The sequence below is a fragment of the Mastigoproctus giganteus genome, chromosome 9 (genome assembly GCF_048544385.1).
Source record: "Mastigoproctus giganteus isolate SK-2022 chromosome 9, ASM4854438v1, whole genome shotgun sequence".
NCBI lineage: Eukaryota > Metazoa > Arthropoda > Arachnida > Uropygi > Thelyphonidae > Mastigoproctus > Mastigoproctus giganteus.
Window position 1 is genome coordinate 115,954,291 of NC_143583.1, and position 13,597 is coordinate 115,967,887.

At 38.9% G+C, this 13,597-nt stretch overlaps 1 protein-coding gene across 3 annotated transcripts in view; it reads right to left on the minus strand.

The window, feature by feature from the left end:
* Positions 1-234: 234 nt before the first annotated feature.
* LOC150080668 (fibrillin-2-like) overlaps positions 235-13,597 on the minus strand; it is a 1,460,049-nt gene continuing 1,446,686 nt past the window's right edge. For all 3 annotated transcript variants that reach the window (XM_090381969.1, XM_090381968.1, XM_090381967.1), the window contains exon 67: positions 235-407. In XM_090381969.1, coding sequence (XP_090238095.1) covers positions 260-407 — 148 coding nt within the window. In that variant the 3' untranslated portion in view covers positions 235-259. The remainder of the gene's footprint in view (positions 408-13,597) is intronic.

Consider the following 13,597-nt stretch of genomic DNA (forward strand, 5'->3'; position numbering starts at 1 on the left):
TCTGTGCCACTTTTAAATTTAAGCATTTTATTGAAAATAAAAAGTTTTTTTTTAGAAAATTCTGAGGTTCCTATTCCATCTTGAAAGGAATATCAAATCTGCTTTAAGCAGTCTCTGAAATAAACATTACACATTACTACAGTGAAATTATATAAATAACCAATGGTAAACTCTTTTTTTTATAATAATGCACCAGTAACTCAGTGTTTAGTAATATACCATTTCATGTTTTCCTCAGATACTCAATATGAAGAAGTTTTCATTTAATTACTTTCAGATTAATTATTAAATGAAATAGCTCTCTCTCTATTTGGTTTTCATTTGGCATTAAATTTCCTGCAATTTCAAGAAGATAAGTTCTAGGCTCTTTTATTGCACGTTGTAGTTGAAGTACTGACACATTTTGCCTGAAATGAGAAAAAAAAATTATATTAAGTGTACACAGAGTATAAAATTTTATAACAACAAAAGAAAAGTGCATGCACTCTATTTGGAGCTCATAGGTCAGTAACCATTCAGAATTTGACACATTTTGAACCCTAAAATGGGTTGTCTTGTCTCTAATAGGAGTTTTCAGGTTTAAGCAACCTAAACATAGGTTGCTTTTGAGTATTCATATTATTATTAGTAGTGGCAAATTGATGCAAGGAAGCAAGCTTATACAATATCGGCCAAAAAAGGAAAACCTCATCTGTATATCCACCTTTAGCAAGTTGTCTAATCCTTCTTAAATTTATTAAAACTACCCACTTGGTCCTTGAGATTGTCACAGACATTCTCTCAGATATGCCAGACAAGCTGTACTTGCTATCTGGGAGTCTAAAACACTAATGGAACTGATATTCGGGTAACATTCAAGTCAAGTGGACCCAATTTTGGCAAAGTCTGGATGGTCTGTGACAGCCAAATCCTCTGCTTGCACCTTCATGATGGTGGGACTTTCAGTAATAGTAGTATTAGTAATAGTGGCATGTGATGCAAGAAAACAACTGTATGAGCTTATACAGAATCAGCCAAAAAAAAAAAAAAAAAACATCACACCATTCCCTCCAAATGCCTGTCCAGTTCCTCCTTAAATTTTTTAACCTATCAACTTCCACAATGACAGATGGAAGTTTTTTCCAGCAATTAACCACCTGTTGGCTAAAGGCAAATTTCCGCACATCTATTCTACAGCTGACTTTTCTTAATATGAATTTATGCCCCCTTAGGTTCGTAATCTGAACAAGTGGAAGGATCCCATCAGAATTCAGCGTGCTCAGCCCATTCAAGGCCTTATACACCTCCTAAATGCCCATTTTTCCTATATATTTCCTATATATATATTTCAATCAGATCACTGCGCAGGTGCCTAGTCTCTCTCTTGGTAAGAGGATCCCTTCATTCCCCTCACCAATGCCCTTCTCTGTACACACTCAAGCAAATCTACATCCTTCCTAAAAGGATGTAGATTTGGAAGTCAGGCCACGCCTTGAGTACTTCCTAAAAGGAAGTACTCAAGGCGTGGCCTGACCATTGTCTTATACTGAGGGACAATCACCTCCTTTTCCCTGCTAGCAAAATTCCTATATATCATTGACAAAACCCAATGACCTGCCCTGGCAGCCTGTCTGCATTGCTCAGAAAACTTCATATCTGACTGCACAATTACTCCCAGGTCTTTTTCATTTTCTACCACCTTAAGTATACTACCACACAGTTGGTACATTTCTCTGGGGTTACTTCTACCCATATGCAGTACTTTGCATTTGTCAACGTTCAACTTCAGTTGCCACTTCTTAGCCCATCTGCCCAAATTATCTAGATCCTGTTGCAGTAGTACACTGCCATTACTGTCATTAACAACCCTGCCAACCTCTGTATCATCTGCAAACTTCAACACTAAGCCTGATATACCTTCATCAATATCACTGATAAATATACAAAACAACAGAGGACCCAACACCAAACCCTGTGGGACTCCGCTAATAACATTAGCCCACGAAGAGCAGCACCTATTAATTACTACCCTCTGTCTTCTCCCACTCAACCATCCTTTTATCCATTGTAGCAAATTCCCTTAATACCATTCTGCTCCAATTTGTACAATAGTCTTCCATGTGCAACAGTGTCAAAAGCTTTCCTGAAATCCAAATATATGATACCAAAATGATTTTTTGCATCCAGTTCCTTTGTATCCACATCATAATATCCTATAAAATTTGTCAGACAAGACTTTCCCTTAACAAACCCATGCTGTGTCTGAATTATTGCTGCAGTCTTGTCTAGATGATCCTGCATCTTTAACCAGTGACTCCATTATTTTACCCGGAACAGAAGTTAAACTAACTGGTCTGTAATTACTCATGTCACCCTTCGATCCCCCTTTGTGAATTGGGGATACATTTGCACATCTCCAGTCCAGGGGGACCTCCCCTGAGTCCAAGGATGCTCTCATAATTATGGCTAAGGGTTTGCTTAGTTGCTTTGCTGCCTCCTTTAATATAACTTGATAGATCCCATCCACCCCAGGTGCCTTTCTTATGTTTAACTTCAACAATTTCTCCTCCACTTTGCTCTTAGTTATTACAAAATCATTAAGCACTCTGCTACAATTTGGTAACCTTCTGCCATTTTCAAACCTTAATAACTCCTTATGTGTGAATGTAGATGCAAAATACTCATTCAGTTTGTTTGCTATCTGAGCAGGATCATCAACAGTCGAACCGTCGATATCAAGTGGACCAATCAGTGCGAAAATTTATTTTTATTTGTTACACAGAGCATTAATAAAACTACAATAAATAAATTAGCTTTCGGCTGGGTGGCAGCCTTCATCGGATTAAAATACTTGAATGGCAGTTGGAATAGAGATGCACTGCCAGGATGGTGCATGAGGCACGTGGTTAATTGTTTGTTGATGTTTGTGGCTGTGACGTATGTTGGTCACGTGGCCAGCGTTTGTCTATGGATAGAATTACTGACTCTGTGATGGGGTTAACTTGACAACCACTGTTCCTGTTCAAAGCGGTATCTGAGCATTTTATATTTAGCAATTCCAACCAGGTACACCTCAGGTAATGGTGGGACCTGTCCACAACCACGACATCGCGGTGTGGGTCGATGTCGTGGTGGGTTGTGCAGATATGCTCGGCGATAGCTGAGTGTTCTACATCTGCCAAACGGATCGCCCTTTTATGTTCTGAGAGACGTTTCTCGAGTCGACGTCCAGTCTCTCCAAAGTAGCAGCTCATGCAGTCACGGCAAGAGATGCGATAGACCAAACCACTCTGTAGAAGTTTTATTGTAGTTTTATTAATGCTCTGTGTAACAAATAAAAATAAATTTTCGCATTATGAATCCAGAGCACGTAGGCCTGTTTTATTATGGACCAATCAGATTCATCCCCTTCCATTTAGAGTTTATATAAGTAAAGAAATCCTTGCTGTTTTTCTTAGCATCTTTTGCCAAAGATTTCTCGTAATCCGCCTTCGCCTGCCTAACCTCCTTTGTGACCTGATTACAGACTAGCTTATATCTGCCATAGGCTTCTGAGTCACTTGATAATTTATATGCATCCCATGCATTTTTCTTCTCTGTCACGAGTCTCATTAGTTCATTTGATAACCATTTAGGCCTAAACCTTGAACAATATTTCTTAATAGGTATGAAACTTTTAGTAGCATCCACGATTAATTCCTTGAATGCTTCCCACTTAAAATTTACTGTTGGTAATATCGTCAGTTGATCTCACTGTAATTCTGGGTATAACCTCCATGCACTAGCACATTGTGGGTGACCACCCAGGTGTGAACCAACGTAAGCAGGGGTCGAGGTGTTGCACCCACACCACATGGAGGAGTGTGGCCCCTCTGTTAGTTGGTATGAAAAGCTTAGTAGCCTCAAAGATTAAGTCCCTAAAGGCTTCCCATTTAGAATTCACCATTGGTAACATCATAAGTAACCGGTGAAATACCACAACTTTGGTTATTGGAGGCTTGAAGTGGTGAAACCCATGTTTATTCCCCAGAGCCAAGTCCCAATGAACACTTCCCCATCACTTCCGTCATGCAGTATGATTGATGACTTTTAAGGTTATGATGAACATCATGGCCAGATCCAATCTTCCTTACATTTCTAGGGTACAGCTCTGAAATGGTGTTCGCAGGCCGGCCGCTAGCTAGTACACCGGACCGAACCTATTGGTAACTCTTTAGGAGGCTTCCAGATCAGCTAGTGTATAATCTTGCTACCTCTACTCTGCCAGATAGTGACTGGAGGGAGTCCGAGTAGTATGTATGTGGGGGGCATTGTCGAGGCCACGTTATGTGAACGATCTGGGTATATTATTACCATGTGTAGGCCATATCCAAAAATTTCATTACTTCATACATCATGTCCCCCCACTCTTTCTTACTATTGAATACACTATGAATTGTCAAACTAATAGAGTAAGCTTATCTGCAAAAAGATCAAAAACCTCCCAAACACTTCCTAGTTCATTTCACAAATATACGTGGTCTCAGTTCTAATCTCAACAACGTCCATTTCCACTTGCAGTCTGCCAAACCCCATGTACTTTTTTCTGACAGAATCTCAGTTATTGATTGATTCAACTACTGCTCATTTCAGTTGCCCAAATTTTTCGCTGTATAATTCATTTTGCCTCAAGGGTGGTACTTGTGCATATGTCCGTACCGATATTCCCTGTCAGAGACTTGGTAATTTGGAATCTCCCCTTTTCGATCTTCTCTCGCTTAAAATCTCTCTACCTCATTGTGTCAACTTCATCTGTTGTCTCTACAGTTCTCCACTAATCACTTGGAGCTCTTTGACTTCCTCTCTTTGCAACTTGACTTTCTTCAGTTCAACTTTCCAAACAGTGAGGTAATATTTCTTGGTGATTTTAATGTCATAACTCCAGCTGGCTTCCGTTTTCTAGTCACACCGACCCAGCTGGTCAAGATGTGAGGCTTTTGCAATTACTAATGACCTAGCACAGATTGTTCATTTACCTACAAGAATATCGGACAATCCTAACCATACAGAAACACGCTTGATCTTTTTTTCACAAACAACCCTTCTTAGTACACAGTCGAAGTGAGTGGCCCTTTAGGCACCTCAGATCACAAATTGGTGATTGTCTCTTCTCCGATTTCTTTTCTTCTTTTCCTTGGTCGGGCTACTGTTTCAAAACTTCTGATGTCAACGTTTGCTCATATCGTGTCAGTGAAATTATTCTTGTGGGAATGGAATCCTTTATTCCACACTCCACTTTAAAATCTCGTCCTTTATCCAAACATTGGTTTTCCAATAAATATGCTAAGACTGTTCAAGAGAAGAACGTTGCACATCATAATTGGCTTGTTTCGAATTCTTCAGTTTCATTTCTGCCTACACCAAAGCTCGCAGAATTGTAAAGCAATTATTAATCAGTCCAAACTAGATTTTGAACAGGCTAAGAGTAGAAAACTTGCTTCTTGCCCTAATGGTAAACGAGCATTCTTGTCTCTTGCCAAAGCTATTGGCCGCAACTTTTGCCCATCTCTGTTCCCACCTTTGTCAAAACCAGATGGTTCTGTTGTCACTTCGGCCAAGGATAAAGCTGACCTGCTAGCATCCCATTTTTCTTCCAGTTCATGTATTAATGATCTTGGTAAAACACCTCCCACCATTCCTAGCACCCTCCATTCAATGCCTCCTGTGGTCTTCCGTCAAAAGGATGTTAGAAGGATTTTGACAAATCTTGATGCTAAGAAAGCTCCAGGTGCTGATGGTATCTCTCCACTTGTTCTCAAAACCTGTGCTCCTGAACTTACTCCTCTTCTTTGCCGCCTTTTTTTCACTTTCTTATTACAAAGGTGCTTTTCCTTCTGCTTGGAAATTTGCTCCTATCCAGCCAGTTCCTAAAAAGGGTGACAAATTCCTCCCATCCAATTATCGTCCTATGGCAATTACTTCTACTCTTTCTAAAGTAATGGAGAAATCAATTAACCGCCAACTCTTAAACTACCTAGAAACCTTCAGTCTGATCAACGATCGCCAGTATGGATCCTGTCAGTGTCGATCCACTGGTGATATTGTGGCTTCTGTTACTCATTTATGGACAAATTCAATGGAAAAGTTTGGTGAAACAGAAGCAGTTGCTCTTGACATCTCAAAGGCTTTCGATAGTGTTTGGCATAAAGGACTTCTAAACAAGCTTCCATCTTATGGTTTGCCAACTGTTTTTTTTTATTGGTTATCCAGTTTTCTCTCTGATCGCTCACTGAGGGTGATGGTAGATGGTGTCTGTCTTCTGACTTCTCCACCAATGCTAGTACCCCCCAAGGTTCAGTTCTTTCACCCACTCTTTTCCTCTTGTATATTAATGACCTTCTCCCATTGACTGGAAATCCTATCCATAGTTTTGCTGATGATAGCACATTGCATTCTACTTTCCATTTTGAGAAACCTTGTCCTGTTGAATCGCTTCAAATTCTTGAAAATCTGTTACTAATTCCTTAAATGCTGATCTCCAGGTAATTCTCCAGTGGGGCAAAGACAAGTTAGTTGATTTCAATCCTTCTAAATCTCAGTCTTGTCTTATATCTCGCAAAAAGGATTCTTCTGCTCCTATGCTTATCTTTGGTGACACTCTGATTTCTAGGCAAAATGATATATCTCTTTTGGGGATTACCCTGACTTCTAATCTCTCTTGGCACTTGCACATTACAAATATTGCTTCCTCTGCATCTAAAAAACTTGGTTTTCTCTTTTGCTCTCGGTGTTACTTTTCTTCCAAACAGCTGTTCATTCTGTACAAATCGCAAATCTGCCCTACCATTTTGATATATTCTTCACACATCTGGCGCGGTGCCCTCAAAAATCTTCTCTCAGGCTTTTAGATTCCATTCAGAAGAGGGCAGTTAGGTTAATTAATGACTCCTCTCTAACAGTCTCTCTCCAATCGTCTCATAGACGTACTGTTTCTGCTGCATGCCTTTTCTACAGATACTTCCATGGGCACTGTTCTTCTGAACTGGTTTCTGTAATTCCCGCTCTCTCTCTTTCAAAAGAGTCAGAACACGTGCCAACATCAGCCAACATCCATTTAATGTCCAACTTCAAACTCACAGAACCAACTTTTCATCTTCCTCGTTCACTTGTTCAACTGCCGTTTTCTGGAACAACCTTCCTTCGTATGTATTTCCTGAAAATTAGTCTACAGAAGTTCAAGTCTAATGTCAACAAATATCTTCTTTCGTCTTCTCAACCTCCAACCGAAGCACGGTACAAAGTACTATATGTTCTGCTACCTCTCATGTTTGGGGTTTTCATTAAAAAAAAAAAAAAAAAACTTCCACAACACCAGATGTAAATTTGTTCAACAATCAATTACAACTCTGGCTGAAACCAAACTTTCACACATTTATCCTGCAACCACCCTTTTTTTTCAGTTTAAATTTACATGCTCTTATGTGTGTGTTTTTTGAGAAAGAGTAAGAATGTCACCAGTATTTAGTTTACTCAATCCATTTAATTTTTGTTGTTGTTGTTTAAGAGCTACTGGTGCAAGAGCAGCTTAAGCTATAACTCACCTAGCGTAGGTAGGAGAGTTCCGTATATCAGCATTTTTCACTTTTGTGGTTTAGGATAAAGCCAAGATTCTCCTTTATAGTCATGTAGCTTCTCTATAAATGGTATACTATTCATTTTATATGTTTTTGAAGTATCCAGTTAACTTAAGGAAGAAGAAAGCATCAGTAATATTTGACTGGTTATTTAAAATTGTTTTAAGCATTAAGTTGTTTTGTGCATTCATTATTGTTTGAAAGGCTTTTAGTTGTTCTCTATGAAATTTTGGAAGTTCACCTTGAAGTGATGTATAGTTAGTGGAACTTGACGGTTTTGACATTGGGGGGTCTTCACCTCTGAGTAGGTAAGAGTGAGTCATATATGTATACCCGATTCGCAATTGAGCAAGGGTCACTTCTTCCCGTCTATTCGATCGGAAACTAGTAGGCCACGGTCGAAGTGTTTCTTTAATTAGACAAAGTTCGTTGTTAGTCTGATCTAGCCAGTGTTGTTGCCATTGTTTTGTACCGCTTTGGTCGATTAAGGACTTGTAATCTGTATATGGTAGTACGTAAAAGGTATAATCAGAGGTGGAAGCTTTTTTTGCTGCTTTGTCTGTTCTTTTGCTTCCAGTTATTCCTGTGTGGCCTGGAATCCAACATAATCTGATATTGCAATTTCTTTGTAATAGCTTTGATACTGAAAATTGGATATGTTGTAGGATTGGGTATCCTTTGGTATTTGCGTTCTGCAAGGCAGTAACAGAGCTAAGCGAGTCCATGAAAATAATGCTGTTTGCTATCTGTTTATGTTTGATTTGGTTTATAGCCATTGAAATGGCTTGTAATTTGGCAGTAAAAATACTGCATTCTTTTGGGAGTTGTTGGATGAAGGTACGATCCTCAAAATGAATTGCAGCTCCTACAAAAGTCTCTGATTTAGACCCATCTGTATATATGAAAGTGTGATGTGGATATTGTTCTTTGTATGCTGCATATAACTGCTGGTAGTTTTTTCTTGATAGAGTGTTTTTCCCCCAGGTTTGAAAATACATATATATGGGTTGAACTATGCACCATGGTGGAATGGTCTGTGCAATTGCAGTAGATATGTTGTCATAATCAAGCTCTCGGCTTAGTAGTAAATCTTTCAGGTGGATGTTGGCAGGTCAATTCATCCATGGATGGGCTTGGTATATGTTTTCTCAGTTATATGAAAACAGAAAATCTCTATTTGGATGATCACTGATAGATTTTATCTTGACGGCATAGTGTAATAACAAGTTCTGTCATCTAAGCTGTAATGAAGGTTCATGGGCTTCTGCATAAAGGCTTTGTATAGGTGAAGTTCGGAAAGCTCCAAGTGCTATACGGAGTGCACTGTGGTGTATGAGGTCTAACCATCTCAATGCACTTGGTTTCGCCGAGTCGTAAACAGCTGCTCCATAATCTAGTTTGGAACGAACTACAAATCGATAAAGTTTGAGAAGTGTATATTGATACCATCCACAACAACTTGTGGAAAGCAAGTTGTTGCGGAAAGAACTCTGAGAATGTTCAATTTCTTTAAGCAAGAAAGCCTGAGTTGTTTAATGTGATCAAGGAATGTTAGTTTCTTATCCAAGAGAAGTCCTAAGAATCTTATGCTTGGTACTACTGGGATAATATGTCTGTCAAGTTTCAATTCAGGATCAGGGTGTAGGTTTCGTTTTCTACAGAAGCGTATATACACAGTTTTTTGTGTGGAAATCCGGAAGCCATTTGTTTGAGCCCATTTGCTTATTTTGTTTATTGTTCCTTGTAGCTGCTGTTCTATACTTCGCATATTCTGAGAGTGATAGGAAATGCTGAAATCGTCAACGTATAAAGCTGCATCAACGATTCTTGGAATGTGCTCGGTTATTGTATTTATTTTAACAGCAAAAAGGTAGTGCTAAACACAGACCCCCGAGGCACTCCTTCTTCTTGGTTGAAAACCTTTGAAAGGGTTGTCTGCAGCCTAACTTGGAATGTCCTGTGTTACAAGAAATTTTGGATATATTTAGGAAGATGTCGACGTAAACCAAGGAGGTATAGGTTTTGGAGAATTCCATAATGCCATGCCATATCATAAGCTTTTTCTATATCAAAGCAGATCATGACGTGATGTTCCTTTCAGATGAAGGCATTCCGTATACTTGTTTTCTAATTTTATAAGTAGGTCAATTTTATAAGTTCAGTGATTTTTCCTAAAACCATGCTGTCCCGGGTCGAGAAGATTATTACTGTTCAAATACCACATTAAATGAGCGTTGATGATTTTTTCCATAACTTTGCCTAGGCAACTTGTTAAAGCAATTGGATGGTAGTTGCATGGATTAGAAAGATCCTTTCCCGGTTTTGGGAAAGCCAGAATTATTGCACGATGTCAACTATCTGGAAACTGGGATTTCTAGGAAGCTTTTGTTATACAGTTCAAGTAATGCCATTTGGGACTGGTGGTCAAGTTCCTTTATCATCATGTAGTGAATTTGGTCTGGTCCTACAGCGCTTTGCTTTGTCTGTGCAGAGCTGTTTTTAATTCATGAAAAGTTAAAGGAAGGTTGTACTGTTCATCATTTCTTGTGGAAAAATTCAGATTGTGTTTTTCTATTCTTGCCTTGTATATTTAAAAACTAGGAGTATATGATGTGGTTGCTGATGTTTTGGCAAAGGTTTCAGCCAGTGCATTAGCTGTTTCTGAAGGCTGTGCGGTGCCATTCATTTTTCTGATTTTATTCCAGACAGTTTGAGATGGTGTGGAACTTGTTAAAGTGGATGCAAATTTTATCCAGGATGCTGTCCTACTGGCTCTTCTAACATATCTGGCTCGTGCTCGTGCCTTTTTTGAATAATACAAGGTTCTCTGTAGTGGGACATCTTCGGAAATTATTCCAGGTTTTATTTCTCTCTCTTTTAGTGTGTAAACATTCTTCATTCCACCATGATTTTGGATGTGCTGAAAGGTGTGATGATGTTTTTGGAATAGTCTGCTCAGCAGCTTGGATTAGTTTATTTGTTACATATTGTACTGCTGCATCTAACGGTTTTTGCTTGATAATATCTGCGTCTAATTTTGCAACAGATTTATACTTTTCCCAATCCACTTCATTTACTTTCCATCTGGGATTTCTACGTGACTGACATGTCGTTCCTGATATCATGGTAATGATCATCAGATAGTGATCGCTGCTGAGAGGATCTCTGTGTACAGACCAATCAAGTATTGGAAATAATGTTGGAGAGCATAATGATAGGTCAATAGCCATGCTGTTTCCTGATGGAAGATGTGTGTATGTATGTGTGTGCCATCGTTCAACAGGGTTAAGTCATTCTGTTCTATCCATTTTTCAATCTGTTTTCCTCTCCGGCCTATGGCTGTGTTACCCCACACAGGGCTGTGTCCATTGAGGTCTCCCAGTATACAGAAGGGTGGAAGTAACTGAGTTAGTATATCTTCTAAGTCTTGTTGTTGTAATTCTTGGTTTGGGGGAATGTAAATTGTTATAATGGTTATGAGAGATTTAATGGCTATACGTACTGCAACCGCTTCAAGGGTTGTGTTTAATGGAAAAAATTGGGAAGGAATGTGTGAATTTACCAAAATTGCCACACCACCATGGGTCATGCCGCCTGTTACTCTGTCTTTACGGTATGTGATATAGTTCTTTACTGTGGGAGAGTCTTGAGGTCTGAGATATGTTTCTTGCAGGCAAAGACACGGGGTATGCTGTGCAATCAGATCATATATATCATGTATATTAGTGCGGAAACCTCTGCAGTTCCATTGGATTATAGTCCCCATTATTTGGTCTTGGAAAATGTGTCAGACTGTTAGACGTTGCTTTAAGCTTTTCGAGTTTAGGTTTTTCCTTTGGAAAATATGGTTTGCATATCTTCTTCCACAAAAATCTCTAGTACTGATTCCTCTGCTTGATTGGTCACTTCTGTATCCATTTGTTCTGTTGGCTTCTGGCTTATGATATTACGTTTTTCTGAGGCTTTCGTTTCTGAGTGTTTTGCATTGGGAGGTACAGATAGTGGTGTGTTTATGACTTTCTCTTTTTGTTTTGGCTGGGATGTGATAAGTAGATCTTGTGCCCAGTCTGAAATAGACTTCTTTGGAGGAATCATGAAATTTGTTTGGGTCTCTATTGTACACCGATTCTTTATGACTTGTGCATAGGAAGGTCTGTTTAAAATAGTCGGGAGTACAGTTCTCTTAGCTCCTTGGTATGTGACGGAGTGTTCTACTCTATATTGTTGAATCTGCTTTTCTCTTTTCCAGAATTCACAGTTCTTAGAATACGCGGAATGGTCTCCCTTACAATTTGGACACTTCGGTTGCTTGGCTGGACAGTTATGATTGGTGTGATCTTGAGATCCACAGTTAGAACAGATAGGAACTCCACGGCATGCCATTTGTGAATGACCATACTTTTGGCATTTAAAGCAGCGGAGAGGAATCGGAATGTATGGTCTGATGTTACAATTTAGATATCCGGCCTTCATCGATGTAGGTGGTTTGGGAGTGTTAAAGGTCAGTATCAGATTTCTAGTTGGAGTAAATATACCATCTCTAGTAACTTTAATCCTTCTCACAGCTATGACACCTTTATCTTCCAGCTCATTTTTAATTTCTCCTTCTGAGACACTAATAAGGTCCCATTCAGAAATTACTCCTTTTGATGTATTTAGGCTATTATGGGGAGAGACCGCTACTGGGATCCCACCAAAAGTTCTCATCTAAAGCAGTCTTTCTGCATGTTTTGCATTGGCTGTCTCAACTAAAATGTCGCCTGATTTCAGTCACTTGACATTTTTTGGTGTTCCAGCCACACTTTCTAGACATTTTTGGATGACAAATGGCCACAGTTTTCCCAATGGCTGTTCTGATGTTGAATGAAGGACTAGAAAAGTGGGTGCATGAAGCAATGTTATTCCTTTTTTTGTCTTTTTGGTTAAATTAGTCTCATTATCCTCATTTTTCCAACTCAAAGGAGTCAGATCTTTGGGATCTGTGGTTGTGATATTTGTATCATTCATGTTTGCTCCTTTTATCCCTGGGAGTGAGAGCTTTTCCTCCCAAGTTTCTGGCCCTGACACGGGGAAGCAGGCGTGGTGACACCTAGTGACCAAGCAGAAGTTGATTAGTAGTTAGTAGAACTAGAAAATAAATAAAAGAAAGGTGTTTTTCCTTTCTTAGGATCCTTTGTGCTGATATCTTTCAGCAACTGAGAATTGCTGAAAGATATCTTTCAGCAATTTTCAAATTTTAAAGCAAATTCTCTATTATACAATAGAGAATTTGCTTTAAACTGTATAAATTTGTATCATTCTCACTTTAGAAAGTGCTTTATAATCGCAGAGAAATAGCCTGATCACTAGATACGCTTGGCACTCGGGACCAATCCATTTAAAGCCTTAAACATATCAATAAGATCTCCTCACAAATGCCTTGTTTCAGGCACTGCAATTGGCATTAAGTAATCGACCAATTTTGTTATTCTTCTCTGCACCCATATGGATGTGGATCTGCATCCACAGATCAACATCCTTCCAAAAATTATGCTTCCAGATCTATATGCAGTGCTGAAAATGCAGCCTAACCATTACTTTATAATAATGCGGTAATCACCATTATAAGATTATGACACCTCTTTGTCCCTGCTTGGGAAATTCTTGTATATCACTGAAAGAAACCTACCAGCCTATGCTTAGGGAATTCATGTTGGACTGTAAAATTATCCCTAGATAACTGTATAATTATACAGTCTAGGGATAATTGCACAGTTATACAATTATCATGAAGACCAAAATTCAAATTGTACATTTCTCCACCACCTTAAGGGTGTTACCACACAGATGATATCAGTGTGTTACAGCTAGGGGAAAACTGTCATTATCTCAGTCACAAAGCTGGATATCGCTGTCGCTAAAGCAGCTATGACAGTAATTTAGTATTTTGTAGCAGGGGAAAGTAATGAATTTATACTTTGCATAGAATTTATATCAAATATACAGAAATATTGAATGTACAGGAT